Source organism: Oncorhynchus tshawytscha, linkage group LG05 (assembly GCF_018296145.1).
Source record: "Oncorhynchus tshawytscha isolate Ot180627B linkage group LG05, Otsh_v2.0, whole genome shotgun sequence".
Lineage (NCBI taxonomy): Eukaryota > Metazoa > Chordata > Actinopteri > Salmoniformes > Salmonidae > Oncorhynchus > Oncorhynchus tshawytscha.
The window spans coordinates 49,685,884-49,708,867 of record NC_056433.1 but is presented as its reverse complement, the minus strand read 5'-3'; the positions used below and the strand labels follow the sequence as shown (position 1 = coordinate 49,708,867).

Below are 22,984 nucleotides of genomic sequence, written 5' to 3'. Positions count from 1 at the left end.
ACTTTATTAGACCACTCACAGAACAGCTCCCCTCCTTTGTAAAGGACACCAGCAGTATGATCTCTATTATTGAATCTCTTGATCCCCTCCCCGTAATACACAAATATTCCACATGAGGGCGGTAATTGAAGCTATGGAACATTTTCTTCTGCAACGTGACTCTAATGAACTACCTTCCAGTGCATGCATTATAACATTGGCTGAAATAGTACTCACACACAACTACTTCATGTTTCTAAGTGATTTCTTTATTCAGACGAAGGGTACTGCTATGGGATCCCACATAGCTCCTAACTAAGCTAATTTGTATGTGGGTTACATGGAGAAACAGTCCATTTTCAATCCTCTCAAAAATATTTACTTGCCTAACATTATTATGTGGAAACGGTATATTGATGATATTTTTGTTATATGGAGGGATGATGCAAAACAGCTCCAGGCGTTCTATGCTTTTCTTAACTCCTGTTCTGAGCATCTGAGATTTACTATGCAATCTGACACACGTCAAATCAGTTTCCTTGATCTTCAGATCTTGTGTGAGGATAATGTTCTCTACGCTGATCTTTACAGGAAACCTACTGATCGTAACAGTTTGTTGAGGGCTGATAGTTGTCACCCACTTCCTTTGAAAAAGAGTTTGCCCTACAGCCAATTCTGTCGAATCAAAATCATTCAAATTTCGACAGAAATATGGCTGAGTCGCAAAGAAAATTCAAGGAGAGGAGATACAAAATTGGTCAGATTAATACTGCCATTGAGAAAATTAAACACAAAAGAAGACATGGCCTTTTCAAGGTCAGTCTCGCAAAAAGAAGCATTCTTGCGTTTAACTATCCGCTATTCAAAGTGCTCTGAACAAATTAAGGGAATCGTTCACAAACATTGGCACATTCTAAGATCCGATGACAGTATCGGTAATGTGTTTTCGGACCCTCCCTTGGTCGTATTCTCGCGGGGCAGAAATCTCAGAGATCAATTGGTAAACTCTCAAGATATCCCTGCACAACGTCTATTTGCGCACTAACTGGATGACAACCACAAGTGTAATGGCTGTGCTTAATGTAATGGCAGTTATAAATGTAGATCCTTCAAACAGGGAAACAGATCCCAATCAAAGGTGTTATCACGTGCTCCACTAAGGCAGTTATTTGTCTTCTAACGTGTCCTTGTGGTAAAAAATGACGTGGGTAAAAACAAAGCGCGAATTAAAAGTACGAATCTCGGGGCATCGAAGCACCATTAAGTGCAAAAACTCGATTTACCCAGTTGCAGTCCACTTTTTGGAATCTAACCACTCGATTTCGTCCCTACGTTGTATTGGCATCGAACATGTCACCCTCCCTAGGACAGGGATTTATTGTTCAAACGAGAGGCTACCCGTATCTTTAATTGAAAGACCCTTGCTACCTTCGGTCTCAACGTAGACTTTGATCTGAAGCCATTATTGTGATTTTGCTATTGTAAATGTTTGTAGTTTTAAAATTGTATCTATGATCGTATGCTATCCATTTATGTTTTTTGTATGCCATTTTAATATATGAGAATTAACCAATGATATCAGGCCACACCCGGCCATGATTACAGACACCTGTGTGCGTCCTTTGACACTATATAAACGAGTCACCCCGCAGTGATTGTCATTATACCCTGATGAAGACAGCGTGTCTGTCAAAACGTTGGATAGGTTATTCAATTATTGCATCTGAGTGCGGCTCTCCTTTAATTTCTCAGGTGTACTATTCCGCTAGTCAGCACCTCTCCTAAATAGGTGTGTTTCTTTCGCCTCTAGTAATAACACATGATAACACACAATAAATATTCACAAAAAAGTATTTATTTTTCAACAAATAATCTCAAGAATCCCAGCCATGAACAAGGCATAGAGTATAGTTTTCAAATTGCCGCAAACAACATTCATGCCCCGATTGTTCTTTTAATTCTTAGGGAGTGAGTGTGTGTTTCCATCGAAGACGAGCATTACTGTGAGTCCAGTATTGGTGATTCACATTGGTCAGGAAAGGAACCGGGCTTCAGTGGATTGTGTCATTATAGACATTGTCGTTGTCATAAATATCTGTAAGGCGGCCAGGAAATGGGTTAAATCGACTTGCGCTTTTCCTACTAAGCATATTCACTGAGTATACAAAACATGTCTAGGAATTCGGGCCGGCCAGGACAATGACGTCGTAGTCTCTCCACTAGCTTGATTTACAGTAATTGTTCCTGCGTAGCACCCTTTCAAGAAACCAGAGTAAAATGTAAAAAATAATAATAATAACATACCGGTGATATGATCGACATCGTCATAAACATCATCTCCTTCCCTGAAAAGGAATATTGAAAACAGTATTAACCAGAATATTATGACACAGTTGTCAACAGCAAAACAGGATACCAGTGACTGAATACCAGGGATTCTGGATTCATAATCGACCAAATAATTGTGTTAAATAAATATATAAGAAACCTACGCCTGTAGAAGAACCCTGGGCACATATCCATCTGTGAGAGAAAGAAAATTAGGCAACAATTAGAATAATGACACATGCTAGAATAATGTATCTAGAATCTCTTACTGATAATTAGGCTGCACTACAGACAAAAGAGGAAACCTTTTAGTTAGTTACCAGTATCTTTGGCTGTACTACGACCATACATAGCCCAGTAGCCTAATCAGATATAAAACTGACTTTTACAGACTTGTCACTAGAAGGTGATGTATTCACATACATTTCCCCTGCTTGTTGCGACACAGGGCTTTTTTGTCACTGGTGACTTGAATGACCTCCAGGATCTCTCCTTGAACCACAGCTAGAGCCATCCCTCCTGTCTTCTTGACGCTTGCGTTCAGGTCAACCATCATGCTGTGTAACACCAAAATCGGTCCCTCAAACTGAAAGAACAAAATAAAAGTTATGTTTACTTTTTTTTTTTATACGACTTGGTAATGTCATATGACATGACATCGTTGAGTAGGCTAATAGTGAGTGATCGAGCTTTTCAGGGCGTGCACATGAATTGCGTCAAATGCCAATTTTCAACAGTTTTCTTGGAAGATTTGCAAGAAGAGCAAAATATGTACCTTAAACTTTTTTCTAAATTCCTTTTCATCTTTCTCCAGCATCTCTCTCATTACTGGATCTAGACTGGAACATAAAGACACACATCCTTTTGTATGATCACAAAAAGTTGTTTTTGTCCTATTTCAGTAGCCAACTTTATCTCTTATTTCTTCTTTGTAGCCATTAGCAACTGCTTTACTTATATTCAGTGCAATGCATGCTCTATGCAACAGACATACAAGCTAAACTGACATACAAGAAAACTCCATTTTCATGTTTTAGGTAAACATACAGGCCAAATGTGGCAAGCTATCAAAGCAACACCACACTCAGAAAAACCACAGACTGAGAAAGGCATTGACTAACCCTCCTGTGTATCTGAAAAGTACATATTTTTTCTATTAAATTCAAATGCCAAATACCTAATTTACAAGAGGTGGAGGGAGGAAGTTATTGGATGTTCCTTGCACATCATCATAGTCATCTCTCTGTGTGTGTGTGTGGGGGGGGTGCATTTGCATATTTGTGTATGGGAGAGCAACCTGTTCATGTTTCCTGAGGAGTCAACATCATAATAGATGTCATTGTCTTCAGAACGAACAGGAAGTGGTGGTGGTGGCAGTGAGGGGTCAGGCGCTCTGGACAGTTTGAGTTTACGTTTCACTTCCTCATAATCCACATCCACACATGTGCTAATGATGTAACCATCTGCAAAGCAACACTTCATTACTGGCTTTTGGTAGCTTTAGGTACACAACATGGGTGGTTTTCAACGTTGTCACAGCACATATCGAACTAGTATAAAATACGGAACAAATATGGGCTGTTTAGTTCTATGGAATTAAATAGTGTTTTACTCACAGGTGCCAGTCTGTGTGCGGGCTAGCCACCTGCCATCGGGGTTGTTCTTAACCCGTATGATCTCCACTCTGTTTCCCTGCCGAACACTTAGATCATGCTTGCCCCCCTGCCAGTCGTGTCGAACCCTGCCCATGTGAAGGACATCTATGTCCCCAGTACCCAGCTGTGGAAGGGTAAAAGTAAATACATACAGAAGGTTGTAAAGTGTTGTTTCTGACCTACAGAGATGAATGAGTTCTCTGTTACATTACTGTAATACATTACTGTATTTCCATATTAAGCAAACATACTCATAATAACACAAAGAGAATATCCAAAACTCTGAAACGTGTTTCGATATTCATATGTAGCAAGTGAGTTATGACAGACAGGTCACTGTTTGGGGGGATATCTGGACTTGTGAGTGGTTAGCGCATGGAAATGTAGTGCGTCACCTTAAATTTCTTTCTGTATTTCTTGTCCCTTTCCAGTCTTTTCTTTTGATTTCTCTTCTCCTGCTCTTGCTGCCACCTCAACTCTTTCTGTTTCTTCTTATCAGAACTTGTGTTTTTCACCTCCTGTTCATTGCCTCTGAAATTTCAAAAGAAAAGAGACATGAGTGGTCAGTAATACTATTTGCAGTGGACAGCTCTTACGCCCATATTATAACATATTATATTATAACAGATATGGGACTATTCAAATGTTTTCCATTAGCCTTGTGATATGGGTTGTTACAAGTGTGCTATGACAGGCATTGCGATGTCTACTTGTAAGACAAGCATAAACCCAATATATTTGAACTCAACATACAATATGTAGTTGTATTGCTATACTACACTTACTTATTGACATCACTTCCATCGCTCCCCTGTAGCCAGGAATAAAAAGATAGATTCAAGGTAAATGTCATGAAAAGCATGTTTTTCAGGAACAGTATTTCAGAAGTAATTCAGAAGCAGTGTTCTGCATGAATGCTCACTGATGGTAAACATAGAAGGCTCCCACAGAATGTTCTTACCTCATCTACTCGTGAAGAACTATTGTCATTCCAGGAGTCTGTGGGTGAAATAGCAGAAAAGGTCAATTGATGACATGCATGAACAAGTGATAAACATGTCAAATACATGCATTATGGAATGATGGATTGAGATACAGTATGTGTACATAATACAAGCTTTCACGTAAATCATACATTCATGTCAACTCAAGTCATCCTGATTCAGCACTAAATTCACAATAGCCAGTGAATCTCTTGCATGTGTTCATGGTTAAATAGCAGGTATTTTCAGTCATACCACTCTTGTCCCAGCTCCCTGGGTGATTTAGGGGCGGGGGAGGTGGTTTCACATCAAGGCCTACGTCGTCATATCCCCCCTGGTCATCCTCGAAATGTCTAACGAGACAACAGGAATCAGAGGGAATAATACATCAAGTGGAAAATGTACCTTTTTCAGTGTTCCTGTACAGTAACCATTTGCCTACATAGTAACGGGGAAAAAAACGCCAAAATATAAGAACGACTTCCCAATCTTGGTTCATACTATCACTTTAACACTCGACACTTGACATTTCAAGTGAGCACACTCACACTGGGGCACACTGCCGTGGAAGGCTGCTGGGCTTGGTTGGAAGTCTTGGGGGGCCAGAGGAACTGACTAGCCCTGGGAGAGACTGACTACTGCCACCTGAGTAGAATAGAAACAACCTGCACTTTAGGTTTACAGTAGGTCTGAAATGATTTAAATATTAACAGATTTATTACAGGGCAGTGTTCTGCAGCGGCAGTCTGAGCACCTCTTTTCGTCATTCATTTCTTACAGAATATTAGGGGGAAAAAATATTTTAGAGAGAGATATGTCGAGGTTTTAACTTAGTAACCAGATAAGGTGCACAGCATACTTGACCTTGATAGGTTGTAAATAAACAGATGACTTTCCTGTGCTACTATGCTGTTTACAGTAAGTCCATACATGTGTTCAGTCAGTTTTCCCCTTTTACACTTGTAATAGAGGGGGTGCTTTTTCATTGGAAATCAAGCTGTACCGTCAGTCTTCCTTAACCCTGGTTGCCCTGCGAGGTGTGGTGCCCTGGTGCTTCTCTGATGGGCCTGCAGGTTGATGTGAGGGGGCCGTCTGGGTTTTATGGGGCTGGGAGCCTCAGGGGGCAGGGCCCTTCTCAGGGGGGTCACCCCTGTAAAATTTCTCTGGCTGGGCAGGGAGGGGGGCGTCGGCTTGGTAGGGCCGGGGTGTACTCCCTTATGCTTCAGCATCATGTTCTGCAGAAGCTCCCCAGTGACTCTCACCCTGCCTTGTGGGTCTATATTTGTCGGTGGGGGTGCTGGTAGGGATAGCTCCTTGGCTGCTCTGTGGGGTCGGTGTGATGGTGGAAGGTGGTGGAAGACACTATGAGGCTCGGGGCTGGTGGACATGCCCTCCAGTTCAGCCCTTACATGTCGTGGTGGTAGCCTCTGAAGGTCCGGGGAGTAGCTTGATCCAGGAAGTGGTGGTGTGGGAACCATGAGTTTATTTCGGACCCCTCCGTTTGCTGTAACACTGACGTCTGCCAACCTCGGGCCTCCTCTCCCAAATCCTCGCAGTGGAGGTTTTGGAGAAGTGCTGTCTCGACTACCTGCCATGTCAGCCTTGGCATGAAACCTGGCCCTCAATGCACGAACATCCACACTCTCCCCCTGAAACAGATGGAGCAAGGTTCGTAAGCAGGAAGTTTGCTATAATAATAAAAAAACCAGAGCAACCACCCCCACACACCTCTCTTTCTTTCCACATCCATTCAATAGAATCTTTCAAATCATCTAAACACTACAGGTCTACTGACATTTAACATGGTAGGTGCAACCAAACCACATGTCACATGCAAGCCAAACTACCATATAACCAGTTAGGGCAGATGTTCTGAGATGGAGGTCATGGCACAGCTATCAAGTGTAGGTCAGATTGTCACAGACAATGCACTTGTATGATCAATGTTACCTCTGAAAGAATTGGGAGATCTTTGCAGATTTAAGGGTTACAAGAATGAAACAATGAAGAGATGCAGGAAGTAACTACAACCACATACCTACGAACCTCATGTATCCCTCTGCAGTGGTTGCCATAGAAATGGCAGTCGCAGTCATAAGTGGGCCAATGAGGTGCATGTTTTGCTATTGATATTTTTATTGGGACACGCAGAGGAAATAAGAAAGACCTGTCTCTGTACCACAACAGACGGAGCCTATATGGCATTGTTCTCGAGCACTTGATTACTCAAAACAGAACTGTGTGCCCTTTGACATTTGCATTGCCTCTAGATAGAACATTCCAAAATTGTCTGAAAGAGTTCACATGAGTTATATTATTAACATATAGGTGTAGTTTGTGTATGGCATAGGTGTATAAAGGCTAAAGCAAAATTGGTTTCCAAATAATAAAAACCTGATTAAACAAATATCTAATTAAATAGGAGATCTAATTAAATTGTGCATACCTGGCAAACACCTGGCAACCACCTAGACTTCATCACCGCTCTGATTACTCTCCCTTCAAATAGTCCTCAGTAGCCTCTGTCATCAGGCAGTATTGGTTTTGGTTACGTTCAGTACGCTTCTCCTGTTTTATATTAACTTCATGTTTATTATTATTAAACTCACCTTCTGCACCTGCTTCCTGACTCCTTGTGTTTACAATACAGAATACTGCCTCACGAAAATATGAAAGCAGCAGAAGTTAAGGATATCTCCCAGATGGTTGACGTATAGGAACACCTACTCCGTCAACACCATGACCAGCTAGCTCAACTGGGTACGGTAATAGATGAGGTCCGCCGTGTTCTCAACAACCTTCGACAATACCCGAGAGGATTCAGCTCCAACTAGCAGAGGACCCTCTACACCGATTCGTCCCAGCGAGCCAGTCCCCCAGCTCATCCAGCAGTCCGCCCAGGTCAGTGATGCCCTATTGTCTGTCCCGGACAAATATGACGGGACTTCCTACTCCAGTGCTATCTTTATTTCGCCCATCAGACAGGGGCCCCCACTACCGAGAGGTCCAAGGTTGCCACAGTATGCCCTCACCTTCTGCACCTGCTTCCTGACTCCCTGCGTATACGTTACAAGTATGCTGATTGTAAATAATTAACTGGTGATATCAATGATTCCTCTCATCACTGACTGAACCACTACTTTTTACACAGATAAATAACAACCAATCAAATGGCTTGAGTACAAATTGAAATGTTCCACTTAATTGAGTCATTTACAAACTGAAAAGCAGATTATTCCACACTACATCCTGATGAGCAATTTATAGTGGACATTATTTTGTTCTTTAGCTACCTAAATCTAGATAAATTATATTCTAACCTGCAGCATTGTTTGTAAGTTGGATTTGTTAACTGAATCAGAGAACAGTGAAATGAATCATGGCCCATCTAAACAAGTGATGATTGTATCACAGAGTAGGCAGTATGTGAAAGTCACTCTTTCGTCTTTACCATATAACAGTGGTCCCCAAAATCCCTTTCTAAGTCAAAATGCAAGCCGGGATCTACCGCTCAGATTTCTTTCAAACATGAAACTAAGCCTAAGCAACATTAACCAATTAAAAACAATTCTGTAGCAATGAGGTTTATGCCCAATACACAGTGGCGACACATCATTCAGGGCAATGCCCCACCTGTTTTGAGCCCCACCTGTTTACCAACCCCTACGCGCTGTATTTTCCGCTGGCTGCCCCACCACCACAGAAAGCACTGAGCTAGGCTGAAACACTTGCATTTTGGAGCTGCCTTACTCAAGAAAGAAATTCAGCTTTATTAACTCAATCATTTTTTATTATTATAAAACTAACTCCTGTTATTATTTTATTTTTGGAGCTAATGTTCTCTAGTTGCGCCGTGATTGGCTCAGTGTTCTGTCACTCATTGGGACACTACGTCACCGCAGAATCTACAGGGAGAGCTCGAAAATTCAAGCACCTTGGGTGCTACCATCGAGTTACATTAGAAATTACCATCCAAGAAGGCTCAAAGTCATTGGCCACAGATAAAATGACGTCAAATCACGTTAAAGCTACCATAGCTTTGATTGGACCGATCATGTCAACATCATACTTTCAAAATCTTAGCTAGCAAGCTAGACAAGCAGTCATCGGACAAGCAATCACGTCAACAATCTACTGGCAAATCCTTTTCAATCCTTGTCATATGAAGAGAAATTATAGAGAAAACGTAGTGGTGCTCATCGGCCATTGGACATAAACATCACACAACAAGTTGGAAATCGCAAATTTAACAATGAGTGGTTTGGAAGGAATCAGTGGCTAACTCCAAGGAAACTCAGAACTGGGAAATCTCAGACTTCAGTGAGTTCAAGACCCCTGGGAACTCGGGGGGGGAACGAGCTCCAACTGGGAAAATACGTTTTGAACGGTCATCCAACTTAGAATTCCAAGTCTTTCTAGAGCTCTGACCTGAAGATCACTGATGTCATGATTCAACCTTGTTTTTTAAAACATTCTCACCTGTATTGAAAGCACCATCAATCCCAAGAATGCCAGACTTTGATGAGAAAGTTTGATAACAAAATTTGTCCACAAGGACCGCCACGCCACCTTCCTGTTCAAGTGGGCACAGCACAACAAGGTGAGTCCAAAATTGTCTTGTATGCTGCTGCATAAATTATGTAATATACCAGGGAGATACAGTTGAAGTCGGAAGTTTACATACACCTTAGCCAAATACATTTAAACTCCGTTTTCACCATTCCTGGCATTTAATCCTAGTAAGAATTCCCTGTCTTTGGTCAGTTAGGATCACCCCTTTATTTTAAGAATGTGAAATGTCAGAATAATAGAAGAGAGAATGATTTATTTCAACTTTTATTTCTTTCATCACATTCCCAGTGGGTCAGAAGTCTACATACACTCAATTAGTATTTGGTAACATTGCCTTTAAATTGTTTAACTTGGGTCAAACGTTTCAGGTAGCCTTCCACAAGCTTCCCACAATAAGTTTGATGAATTTTAGCCCATTCCTCCTGACAGAGCTGGTGAAACTGAGTCAGGTTTGTAGGCCTCCTTGCTCGCACACACTTTCTCAGTTCTGCCCACAAATTGTCTATAGGATTAAGGTCGGGGCTTTGTGATGGCCACTCCAATAGCTTGACTTTGTTGTCCTTAAGCCATTTGCCACAACTTTGGAAGTATGCTTGGGGTCATTGTCCATTTGGAAGACCCATTTGCGACCAAGCTTTGACTTCCTGACTGATGTCTTGAAGATGTTGCTTCAATATATCCACATAATTGTCCTTCCTCATGAAGCCATCTATTTTGTGAAGTGCACTAGTCCCTCCTGCAGCAAAGCACCCCCACAACATGATGCTGCCACCCCCGTGCTTCACGGTTGGGATGGTGTTCTTCGGCTTGCAAGCCTCCCCCTTTTTCCTCCAAACATAATGATGGTCATTATGGCCAAACAGTTTGATTTTTATTTCATCAGACCAGAGGACATTTCTCTAAAAAGTACGATCTCTGTCCCCATGTGCAGTTGCAAACTGTAGGCTGGCTTTTTAATGGCGGTTTTGGAGCAGTGGCTTCTTCCTTGTTGAGCAGCCTTCAGGTTATGTCGTTATAGGACTCATTTTACTGTGGCTATAGATACTTTTTACCTGTTTCCTCCAGCATCTTCACAAGGTCCTTTGCTGTTGATCTGGGATTGATTTGCACTTTTCGCACCAAAGTACGTTCATCTCTAGGAGACAGAACATGTCTCCTTCCTGAGCGGTATGACGGCTGCGTGGTCCCATGGTGTTTATACTTGCGCACTATTGTTTGTACAGATTAACATGGTACCTTCAGGCATTTGGAAATTGCTCCCAAGGATGAACCAGACATGTGCCTTATCCTAATAATTTGGTCACTTTCCCCCTACTGTTCTGACTTGGTGGTGCACATGTAGCCTAGCCTATAGCCTGTTTTAGAGAAATGTCATCATCGAACATTGTAAGAGCTTTCATTGTTTGCTTATATGTCCCCATTATTTATCCTACGGTTCTGACTTGGTGTTCAGGGAGAATACTGTAAGAACGGTCCATGTTCTGAATTAAAATTTCAAAAGTGCTGAAAAAATAGTTATATTGACTACGTCCGTCTTAGCTCGCTCATTAATGTCTTAATCAAAATTACGGATTGCCTCTTATCCACTCGTCATCCCCTTGTACCATAGTTTGTACATCTCAATTGTCAGTATTTTTTTATTGCCCCCCCCCCCAAAAGAATTGAGTTTGCCTCACCAAGATATACAAGCTAAAATCGCCAATGCCAATACATTATCACTGCATATTGGCTATACTTGAATTGTCCTGCCAATATTGTTCTTCTCAGACCATTTTGAAATTATATTTAATAATTTGTAGGTCTATGATCACAATGGGATTTTTTTATGGACTGATCTGATGGTCAGTCTGAAGTGCATTTTATGATTTATACAAGTGTTGAACAAAGTTGACAGTGCTGAATAACAACTTAAACATGAACTTACTCATAAAAACAGCAGCTCTTTGTTGTACTCGTTGAGTCTCTCTCTAATCATGGCTTTACACGTTTTGAAATATCACAGTATCAGCTTTGCTGTGCGTTCGAGGTTTATATTTACAGTCTATGGCTTGAGGAACTTGTGCAGAAGGTGATCTGGGCTATCTGATTGGCCAGCGGTAGGCCTATAGTTGCACTTGACTTGCTCTCTGCGGAATTCTACCTCAGACATGAAATGGATAAAAATGAGAACACTTTGCCTTCCCGGAACTAGGGCTGCTGCTGAACCAAGTACACGTACCTCCAACAGCGCGAAACCAATAAAAAAGGCTTTATCGTTGGGTTTTTTACAGACATGTTCAGTGATTTACTAAAAATGTCTTGGAGATCAACCAGTCGACCGCGACCTACCAGTTGGCGACCACTGCCATACAGAGATAGATGTAAATATTCTTTTCAAGTTTAACGTGGTTTATGGATGCCATGACATCGAAACCCCATCACAAGAAGGTATTTGTAGAAGCGCGATAATTGAAGAAAAAAAAACATGAAACCGTGACGGGTTACAGAGAAAGTGAGAATATGCGCTAAAAAGGCTGCGTTTAAACAGGCAGACCAATTTTTTTATATTTTTCTACTAATTGGTATTTTGACCAATGGCCAGTAATTGGGTGGAGATCAGAATTGGGTCTGCCTGTGTAAACGTAGCCATTAATACGCTGCAGAAAACGTATATCCCCATTTTATTATAGCCTATGTATAGGCTGTCCAATAGTATTAATCTTTTGCATGTTTTTCTCTATCTTTTCATCAATGTTTAAGTGATATCTTACAATCTTTGTCCGTTTGAAGGTTAACTCCAATTTAGATGAAAATTAAGTGTTCCATGTTGAACTCGTATTTTGGGTGCCATTCAAGCATGCTGCGCTATATTGTTCGGTCTGTTTCTCAATGGATATCCCCAATGCTAAATCAGGAAATAGATGGGGGTGACAAAAAGGCTACTGGAAGAGTTAATTTAGACCATAAGATGATGAATCTGTAGAGTATATTACCGTAAGATATGCATTTTTATTATGACATCCATGACACAATTTATTTCCATGACTTTTGATGATTAACATTACAAGGTGTATGTCCCTCTTGAAAAACGAGTACTTTAAAAAAAAATGTTTTTAACATTATCAGTAGGCCCAATACCCATTTAATCCAAAATGGAGCTGAGATACTCAAATCTATTCAACCCTCATTACTTGATTTAAATATCTACACAAACATGATTTATGAACACTAATCCCATCATGAGACCCACAGCATGCATGGAATTCACTTTCTAGAACATAAACATAACCACTTTATCTTGTTTACATAGTTGGAGAAAATACATCTGAAAATAATGTCAAATTTGTCTTTAATGTGAATTCTCAGAATTGTAAACAAGTTCAGCTCTGTGAGATCCCTCCAAAACTACAGCATTTGAATTGAATTTCCGTCTTACTTCTTCATCTAAATGATCCTGTCAAAAAAAGTAAAGTCTACTGAACAATCTACAGATATAATTGCTGTTGAGCTCAAATTCACAAATGTACATTATCAAAAGCAATGTAGAACTGCACCCTAGTAAACAGATTCATACATACGGAATGGAATACGGAATACATACATATGGAAAAGGCACTACTAAGTACTGAAAGACAACGCACAGGGCCGGACTACTGCATTTTGGGCATCCAGACATTTCTTTTAATAGGAAAACTGCTAACTTCCTTAAAAAATGTGTAGTTTTATAATGCTATTCTATACCTTGTGTTATGAGGCTATGAGAAAATCTTGCAGTTGTAAAGTTAATTTCCTGCAATTCTACACTTTTTGCCATGGGTCAGAGAGAAGAATGTTCTGTTTTACAGCTCATCTCATGCCATTGTTCACATTTTGCCATGAGGCGGAGAGAAAAGGTTGCAGTTTTAAAGCACCTTTTCTGTAATTCTACAAATTTTGGTATAATATGCTATCTGGGGACCCTGGAACATCAGGGGGCATAGAAGGTCGTGCCCTGCGTGCCCGTTCTGTAATCCGACCCTGACAATGCCAAGCATACAGACATGAAGACAACAGGGACATTTCATTGGCTCTCTAAGCCAGTTCATCCTTGGGCTGGTTTGTTGTTGGTGGTAGGAGAGCCGGGCTGCTGCTGGAGTCCCTCTGCCCTGTAGGGTGTGTAGTTTGGGGCAGAGGTGGGAAAGCTCATTGTGTTCTGACCCCACATAACCCCTGGCTGTGGGTTCACTCCGTACCCCTGCAGCTGGGGGCCTCCATAGGGCATCATGCCACCCGGCCCCGGGATCCATCCAGTCATGTTGGGCTGGGAAGGCCAGGGGGCCGGAGCCCCCCAGGATCCATTTGAGCTGGGTGAGAGAGTTGGGAGGGGCCCTTGCTGACACCAAGGTATTGAAACAGGAGGTGAGATGAATGATGCAACAGCGATCGGCTGACCAGGGAAGGTGGGAAATATCTGAGGAACTGACAGAGACTGTGGAGATCCTTGAAGAAATCAGAAGGTATATTAAAAGTGGCAAAGCATTCTCCTTGTGATGCTAGTTATGTCCACGCTACACTTTCCGGTTCAAAAAATAGGATTGGAGTCTATTATTGCGCTGGGCATATGAACTAGAATGTAATTATTGTCCGCTTACAATGTGGACATAGCTTAAAACATGTATGTCAGAGAAGCAGGTTGTTTAGTGGTGGTGGTCTGGATGGATATTTACATCTCAAATTCTGCCTAAATTCTTAAAATGAGTCAAGGGTTGAAATGAAGCCATGTTACAATGCCAATGATATGACTTTTATTATTCCAATGTTACTACCCAGCAAACAGTCAACATTGTTGTGTAGTCCCACAGCCTGGTCTCATAGACTAAACATAACATAGTAAATATAAATCCGGGATTATAAAATTAGCAAGATATGTTACGTTTGGTATAGTTACATAAGACAGATGGTTACTTAAGACAAAAGCAACAGTAGGGTGGTTGGTCGGGGTGGATGGGTGGGCGAACATCTAGTAACTCAAAGGTTGGGAGCTCGAATCTCATCACAGACAATTTTAGCTAATTAGAAACTTTTCAAACACTTACTACTTTTTAGCTACTTTGCAATTGCTTAGCATCAGTGGTGTAAAGTACTTAAGTAAAAATACTTTAAAGTACTACTTAAGTAGTTTTTTTTGGTACCTGTACTTTACTTTACTATTTATATTTTTGACAACTTTTACTTTACTACATTCCTAAAGAAAATAATGTATTTTTTACTCCATAAATTTTCCCTGACACCCAAAAGTATTCGTTACATTTTGAATGCTTAGCAGGGCAGAAAAATGGTCAAATTCACCTGCTTATCAAGAGAACATCCCTGGTCCTCCATACAGCCTCTGATCTGGCGGACTCACTAAACACACATGCTTAATTTGTAAATGATGTCTGAGTGTTGGAGTGTGCCCCTGGCTATCCGTTAATTTAAAAAACAAGAAAATGGTGCTGTCTGGTTTTCTTAATATAAGGAATTTGAAATATTTATACTTTTACTTTTGATACTTAACTATATGTAAAACCAGTACTTAAGTACTATTTTACTGGGTGACTTTCACTTTTACTAGAGTCATTTTCTATTAAGGTATCTTTACTTTTACTCAAGTATGACAATTGGGTACTTTTTCCACCACTGCTTAGCATGTTAGCTAACCCTAATCCTTTTAGCTAACCCTTCCCCTAACCCTAACCCTTTAACACTAAACTCCTGAATTTAACCTTAATCCTAACCCCTACCCTCGCTAACGTTAGCCAGCTAGCTAACGTTGGCCACCTAGCACCTAGCTAAAATTCGTAACATATCATACGTTTTGCAAATGAGTAACATATAGTACGTTTAGCTAATTTGTAACATATTGTACGTTTTTCTAATTCTTAACATATAATGCGAATTGTAATTCGTAACACATCATATGAAATGGTTGATAGACATCAACAAATTAATACATACCATACGAAACATAACATATCATACTAAATGTATATCTCGGATTTATATACAGAATAATACGAAATGTTCTGAGACCAGGTTGAGTCCCAACATGGCCCTCAGGCAGCAAAGGTTATCATTAGAATATCCCATGAAAGTTCTTTCGAAAACTAGGATACTTGTCAGATTTGCCCCTTCATTGCATTTTCTTTACATCAAAGGTGACATATTAGTGATGTAATAGAAACATATTTGGAAACCTCTATCATCTGGGAAGTTTTTTAGCTTACCACTTGTATCTTTTTGAAGCGTTAACATTCTGAGAAAGTATAGGCAACCATAATATGTTTGCTGGGTAATAACTCACCTGGTTGATTCATGTCAGAGTTTTGACTGGGGAAAGAGAAGATGTCCATCAGCTCGTCCCTGGATGAGATCTGTGGGAACAAACCACAAAAAGTAGACAGGATTCTGTCATCGCTGCTCAATGTAACATTCACAAAAAACAAGTCTGCCACCTGCTGAAAGTTAATGACTGGTGGGTTTGCCTAGGCCTACCATATAAAACCATAGAAATGGTTACAAGTTGATAAAAGACCATCAAATGTGTCCATTACCTGCTTTGGTTGCCCTGACGGAGAGCTAGGCATGGAATTGAACATTTCCAAGTCATCCAGGCCCTTCAAATGAGAAGCTAACATTATGTCCAAAGATGATCTCATTAAATATCTCATGTTGGCAATTGAGATGATGTACAGTAGCTAGAATATTTGAGTATGCAATCATATTATTTCTCAATCTATCTAACTTGGTTTTACCATACAAAAACTACAACATTGGTTTGTTCCATATTAGGAAGAGACCTTCTGCAGTTACTCGCTCTCCTTACCTTTGGAGAAGCTATATTCTCATCAAGAAGCAGTAAGGCGACAGCATTCTAGAGACACATAATAATTGAGAAGCAAGGGATTGTTGTTATCAAAAGGCACCCAGGCCATTATAGAGACTACATATGTATATATACCAGGACATCCCTAAAATGGTTAGCAGAAGAAATTGCCTATACAAGCCTTTGGACAACAGTAAGTGTAGTTTATCCTCACCTCTACTGGTTTATTGACCTTTATGACTTGGTCCTCTTGTGTTACTGGGCTTTGGCAGACTTCTTTGATATCATCAAGGACAGGGTCAGCCTGTTCCATAAGAAACCAAAAGTCAATTACACTTCTGATTTGATATAGGATTTTAGCCAAGAATTCAATCATTGCACTGCTGTACAAATTAAACACACTTTTGAAAGTGCAGAGTTGAAATCTTCTATAAATCCTGTAAATGATTGAATTCCAGACATAATTATGGTGCATGTCCAAAAGACATACTCATAATTAATATACTGTACGAACAAGATATGTATTTACTGCGATTATGGATCATCTCTGGATCTTTGGATCAGATCAAAACCCCTTACCAAATTGGCCATCTTGATGTAGAACAGAGTGTAGGTGCCTTCATGATCGTAGATGTAGGAGAGGGCTCTAGGGTCTGACTCATCCTTTGTCAGGGAGTTTATCTTCCCCCTCTCATGGTCATACTCCACAACCTATATTGTGAACACAATGGGACGACAGTGGAATGGATATAGCAGCCAGACAGTCAGCGATGTAAACATCGTGTCGTCTGCAACTAGAGAGCACCTCTTGGTGAAAGTGGTTATATCCGTGTAAAGGCGAATGTTAGTGTTCTAATATGGCCCTCTGCCATCCTAAGAATGTACTAGTTCATTCAAGAGAAAAGGACAAGGTAGCAATTTGAAGGTCAGGATTTTGGGATATCTGCCATTTTCAAACATGATTATTGATATGCTGTACCTCAAAATAGCAGAAGGCTGGTTTCTCTCATGGTAATTTTTCATGATATATAATAAATAATACAATTGAAAAAGAAGCAATTTCTCTGAAATGGTTCTTAATATTATCTATAATATCAATGTGCCCACAATATTACCTACAGCATTACATATCCCAACAAATCTGGATTAGGTATTAGGATTTTTTAATTTAAAAAAAATATCTTCCCAGAACTCAATCCCATTCCTCATAATTCAATCTGATAGGATATGATTATGTCCTGCTTCATGTTATCGTGCCTAAGAGAGACATTAAAGCCCTTAGTTTAGTGCCCCTACATCCTCTCAGTTTACCTGGACAGTATTCCCATCCTATCTTCTGTGGGCCTCCAACTTATTTTTCATAAATATACATTTGCGTGCTGGAAAAAAGGGCAGTTATTTCTAAATATATATCCATTAAACTCCGTTTGTGGAGTCTTGCAGTATCAGCACTGACCCCAGTCCTCTCATCTAAGATTTTCACACCAGTAATGGACACCTTCAGCCACACCCTCTGCTTGTGTCGTCCCTGGCTCCTGCCTGCCACCTCCTGGCCCTGTGTTCACACCCACATGCAAACACAAACACAAACACACAATTGAGAAAAATGTGAATGTAAATTGGTATGCCTTTAGTTGTGTTTATACAGTTGAAGTCAGAAGTTTACATACACTTAGGTTGGAGTCATTAAAACTAGTTTTTCAACCACTCCACAAATGTCTTGTTAACAAACTATAGTTTTGGCAAGTCGGTTAGGACATCTACTTTGTGCATGACACAAGTAATTTTTAAGTAAATTTAGAAAATTTGTGGCCAGAACTGAAAAAGCTTGTGCGAGCAAGGAGGCCTACAAACCTGACTCAGTTACCAGCTCTGTATATATACAGTTGAAGTTGGAAGTTTACATACATCTTAGCCAAATACATTTAAACTCAGTTTTTCACAATTCCTGACATTTAATCCTAGTAAAGAATTCCCTGTCTTAGGTCTGTTAGGATCACCACTTTATTTTAAGAATGTGAAGAGAGAATGAGAGAATGATTTATTTCAGCTTTTATTTCTTTCATCACATTCCCAGTGAGTCAGAAGTTTACATACACTCAATTAGTATTTGGTAGCATTGCCTTTAAATTGTTTAACTTGGGTCAAACGTTTTGGGTAGCCTTCCACAACCTTCCCACAATAAGTTGGATGAATTTTGGCCCCTTCCTCCTGACAGAGCTGGTGTAACTGAGTCAGGTTGGTAGGCGTCCATACTCGCACACACTTTTTCAGTTCTGCCCACAAATTGTCTATAGGATTGAGGTCAGGGCTTTGTGATGGCCACTCCAATACCTTGACTTTGTTGTTCTTAACCCATTTTGACACAACTTTGGAAGTATGCATGGGGTCATTGTCCATTTGGAAGACCCATTTGTGACCAAGCTTTAACTTCCTGACTGATGTCTTGAGATGTTGCTTCAATATATCCACATAATTGTCCTTCCTCATGAAGCCATCTATTTTGTGAAGTGCACTAGTCCCTCTTGCAGCAAAGCACCTCCACAACATGATGCTGCCACCCCTGTGCTTCTCGGTTGGGATGGTGTTCTTCGGCTTACAATCCTCCCCCTTTATCCTCCAAACATAACAATCATCATTATAGCCAAAAAGTTATATTTTTCTTTCACCAGGCCAGAGGACATTTCTCCAAGAAGTACGATCTTTGTCCCCATGTGCAGTTGCAAACCATAGGCTGTCTTTTTTAGTGGCTTCTTCCTTGTCGAGCAGCCTTTCAGGTTATGTCCATATAGGACTCGTTTTACTGCGGATAGTAAAGTTATCTTCACAAGGTCCTTTGCTGTTGTTCTGGGACTGATGTGCACTTTTCGCATGACGGCTGCTACTGTTTGTACAGACGAACGTGGTACCTTCAGGCATTTGGAAATTGCTCCCAAGGATGAACCAGACTTGTGGAGGTCTACAATTTTTTGAGGTCTTGGCTTATTTCTTTTGATTTTCCCATGATGTCAAGCAAAGAGGCAGTGAGTTTGAAGGTAGGCCTTGAAATACATCCACAGGTACACCTACAATTAACTCAAATTATGTGAATTAGCCTATTAGAAGCTTCTAAAGCTATGACTTAATTTTCTGGAATTTTCCAAGCTGTTTAAAAGGCACAGTCAACTTAGTTTATGTAAACTTCTGACCCGCTGGAATTGTGATACAGTGAATTATCAGTGAAATAATCTGTCTGTAAACAGTTGTTGGAAAAATTCCTTGTGTCACTTCCAAAACTATAGTTTGTTAACAAGAAAATGTTTTTGTCTTAGATGTCTTTTTCATTATGTGTCGGACCCCAGAAAGACTAGCTGTCGAAGATATTTTTGGAAACGAACAGAACATAATTTTCTCATATAATACCTGCCGCTAAATGACCACACAACGTCCTCATTCTAGTGATCGATGACACATCTAACATCACTACTTCCTGAAATGGATATGTACAGTAAGAAATAGAGTGGACTCTTTCCCACAGTCTGCTCTACCTTGAGTTTCATCATGGAGTCCAAACACATCTTGTCTCCCTGGGCTGCTGGGACGCAGTCCACGCCAATCAGCTTGGCCTTATAGCGAACCCCATCTCCTTGGAAACGAGAGGTCCCATCAGATGGCGGCTTGGTTACTGGGGGGCCTGAGAACATGAGGGAGTAAATGAGGCATAACGGGGAAGACAGTGGAACTAACCACAGGGCCATTGGACTTAACCCACCACAACATGAGTCAGTCAGGGAGTTAGTGGTTGCTCCCACAGACAGTGAGTACTATAGTGTCTATGCTGATGCTGAGGCAGCATTTGGCTCATCCAAGAGAGAGCTCCTGACAATCCTTGTAGCCTAGTAGTCAATGTTTTATTTTCATGCTTCCTGGAATTGCAATTACCTGTTTATGGGTGAGAGAGAGAGTGTATTTGTGACAAAGGTTGGATTTTTAACCAGCCTGGTCTCATAGACTAGATGTAACATAGTAAACAACAATCCGGGACACTCAAATTGGTATGATATGTTACGTTTGATATGGTTGCATAAGGCAGAAGGTTACTTAAGGCAAAAATGAAAGTAGGGTGGTTGGTCAGGGTGGATGGGTGGACAAATATCTCGAAACTCTGGCAGCCCAACTCTGCAACCCAACAGTTGCATGTTCAAATCTCATTACAGACAACTTTAGCATTATAGACAATTAGCAACTTTGTACCATATTCTACTAAGACTTGAGGATTCTATAAAACATTGGTTGCATAGAAGTGTCAAGTACACATTTTTTGAGCATTTATTTGTGAGAATGATCAAATTGGCATTTTATGGCAGCACAAAATCCTAACTCATCAAAAGTTATTCAATTCTATAAAAAACAACTTTGCTCTTATTGGTTAATTTTTAACATCTTTTTGAGGTTTATGAATAAAAAACAATGTAGTAAATACAACATTTATGTTTACATTTTGGCTAAGATTCTCCTAGTCGTGTGTTTGCCTAAACAATTTTTTAAATTCAGAAACACCCAATGAGATCACCTACAGCACCCAATGTCACACGAAGGCCAAAAAGATCATCAAGGACATCAACCACCCGAGCCACTGCCTGTTTTCCCTGCTATCATCCAGAAAGCAAGGTCAGTACAGGTGCATCAAAGCTGGGACAGAGAGACTGAAAAACAGCATCTATCTCAAGGCCATCAGACTGTTAAACAGCCATCACTAGCACATTAGAGGCTGCTGCCTATAGGCATAGACTAGAAATCACTGGCCACTTTAAGGAATGGAACACTAGTCACTTTAATAATGTTTACATATCTGGCATTACTCATCTCATATGTATATACTGTATTCTATCTATACTATCCCACGGTATCTTAGCCACATAATAATGATTACATGTCTTGCATTACTCATTTCATATGTATATACTGTATTCTATACTATTCTACGGTATCTTAGTCATTTCCGCTCTGACATCACTCGTCCATATGTATATAATCTTAATTCATTGCTACTTAGATTTGTGGGTATTGGGTATATGTTGTGTAATTTGTTATTACTTGTTAGATATTACTGCACTGTCAGAGCTAGAAGCACAAGCATTTCGCTACACCCGCAATAACATCTGCTAATCACGTGAATGTGACCAATAAAATTTGATTTGATGTTGATTTTAAGACATTCAGGGCCAGTTTGCCAGACACAGTTTAGAATCTCCACTGATAGTTTTTTAGTTCAGGACTAATTTTAACTCTGTGTCCCGGAAAGGAAAGGAACCCTCAAAGACCAGTAATTTATCAGTTTATTAATCTAAAGAGCCATCTATCAGCCTCTTGTAAATACCCTACTACTAGGTAAAGCATTCAAGTAGTATTACGTAATATTCAGTAATAATATGCATGCTAACTGCCAGAAGTAATGGAAAAATACATTTCAGGAAAAAAACATCTATTTACTCTGGTAAATTACTTTCCAGAAGAAACTAGATTAATTTCAGCAGTGGTAGATGGGACCCATGATTCTTAGAATGGACACAGTCCCTTACCCCTCTTGTTGGAGGACAGCCAGCCAGTCTTGACGGGTCCTTGGCTTGGAACTGGACAGCTCGCAGCTACCTTGCAAGCCTCTTGGTCTGTCTCCATAATGATGTGCTGCTTGCAACTGTTTAGAAATGTAATGGAGGATAGAGATATTACGAGAGAAGCTCAATCTGCTTCAGAAACACATATGTAATTCAGTGGAAGGCTACACGTTATGCTAGGTGTACTGGGGTATTCACATTTTTAGAACGAAACCTGGACATTGCCAAAAAAGTAGAGATTGGGCAAATGAATTCAGTCTAGGTAAATGCTTAAAGTAGATAGCTGTACTTATAACTAATTAGAACATTTGCAATATAAACATACACGAAGGATCGTTTCAACAAACCTCATTAAAGGAAAAACCTTTCATTAGTCATTTAACAATGTAAATCTCTTTCTCCCTGTCCAAGCCTTGAGAAAGACATACATCTCACCTGCTAAGGATGTTGTTCCTTTCTACTCTTTGGCTCGACTCGAGCCTCAAAGCCGTGTGAAATGTCTTGGAGCCAAAGGTCAGAAAGATGCCTCACTGGTGATGTATTAACATCCGCTGGCGTTGCAATAAAATACTTTGGAACTCTTCAACGGAGTTGCTGTAATTCCCACCAACAGCATAATCTCCCAGGTGATATTGACATCAGTAATGAAAGAAGTAACAATCGAAAGGTCATAAGGGCTAAACTGGTGTAGCAATGCTAAGCCAGTCTTACCATGTATTAAATAGAATGAAAATGTCAGGTGGTCAGCTGAAAAACACATTGGAATATTGAAGCCCATCTCCCATATTACTCATACACAGAGTATACAGCATTTACAGTGCCTTCAGAAAGTATTCAGACCCCTTGACGTTTTCCACATTTTGTTACGTAACAGCCTCATTCTTAAATTTCTTCCTCAGCAATCTACACAAAATATCCCATAATGTATAATATATATATATATATATTGTGGCATACAGCAGGTCAGCCACCAGGGGGAGACTCGTCGAGGCAGATGGAGTATACATCACGAGGCGATGGCTCCCTCTGCTGGACGTGCCAGGTCTC

The 22,984-nt window shown here is 40.3% G+C and overlaps 2 protein-coding genes across 4 annotated transcripts; both read right to left on the bottom strand.

Annotated features, from left to right (window-relative positions):
• Positions 1–1,814: 1,814 nt before the first annotated feature.
• LOC112250749 (FYN-binding protein 1) lies at positions 1,815–11,585 on the bottom strand. 3 transcript variants are annotated; one of them, XM_042322034.1, is made up of 14 exons: positions 11,442–11,585; positions 5,949–6,594; positions 5,494–5,590; positions 5,201–5,298; positions 4,924–4,961; positions 4,748–4,773; positions 4,358–4,493; positions 3,924–4,086; positions 3,605–3,770; positions 3,083–3,146; positions 2,731–2,893; positions 2,472–2,502; positions 2,284–2,324; positions 1,815–2,074 (listed from the first exon to the last, which is right to left on the bottom strand). In XM_042322034.1, the coding sequence occupies exons 2-14, from the start codon at positions 6,538–6,540 to the stop codon at positions 2,031–2,033; spliced, it is 1,659 nt and encodes a 552-aa protein (XP_042177968.1). In that variant the 5' UTR covers positions 6,541–6,594; positions 11,442–11,585; the 3' UTR covers positions 1,815–2,030. The 3 variants fall into 3 exon arrangements, with proteins under 3 accessions (XP_042177968.1, XP_042177969.1, XP_024276920.1); XM_042322035.1 differs by lacking the exon at positions 11,442–11,585 and adding an exon at positions 7,555–7,976; XM_024421152.2 differs by lacking the exon at positions 11,442–11,585 and adding an exon at positions 7,392–7,492.
• A 900-nt stretch (positions 11,586–12,485) lies between these two features.
• On the bottom strand, positions 12,486–22,530 carry LOC112250748 (disabled homolog 2). Its single transcript, XM_024421151.2, has 10 exons — positions 22,373–22,530; positions 21,902–22,017; positions 19,868–20,013; positions 17,797–17,895; positions 16,920–17,051; positions 16,555–16,644; positions 16,341–16,388; positions 16,069–16,131; positions 15,819–15,888; positions 12,486–13,975 (listed from the first exon to the last, which is right to left on the bottom strand). The coding sequence occupies exons 2-10, from the start codon at positions 21,996–21,998 to the stop codon at positions 13,578–13,580; spliced, it is 1,143 nt and encodes a 380-aa protein (XP_024276919.1). The 5' UTR covers positions 21,999–22,017; positions 22,373–22,530; the 3' UTR covers positions 12,486–13,577.
• Positions 22,531–22,984: the final 454 nt, after the last annotated feature.

Bases quoted from the DNA above. Each gene is read 5' to 3' on its own strand.
- LOC112250748 (XM_024421151.2), bottom strand. From the start codon at position 21,998: ATGGAGACAGACCAAGAGGCTTGCAAGGTAGCTGCGAGCTGTCCAGTT. The intron at 15,889-16,068 runs GTAATGGACACA...TTGTTCCCACAG, and splicing joins CGTCAGGGCAACCAAAGCAG to ATCTCATCCAGGGACGAGCT. The intron at 13,976-15,818 runs GTGAGTTATTAC...GATTTCTTCAAG, and splicing joins CTCTGACATGAATCAACCAG to GATCTCCACAGTCTCTGTCA.
- LOC112250749 (XM_024421152.2), bottom strand. From the start codon at position 7,424: ATGAAGTCTAGGTGGTTGCCAGGTGTTTGCCAG. The intron at 5,299-5,493 runs GTGAGTGTGCTC...TTGTCTCGTTAG, and splicing joins CCACGGCAGTGTGCCCCAGT to ACATTTCGAGGATGACCAGG. The intron at 4,494-4,747 runs GTAAGTGTAGTA...TTGAAATTTCAG, and splicing joins GATGGAAGTGATGTCAATAA to AGGCAATGAACAGGAGGTGA.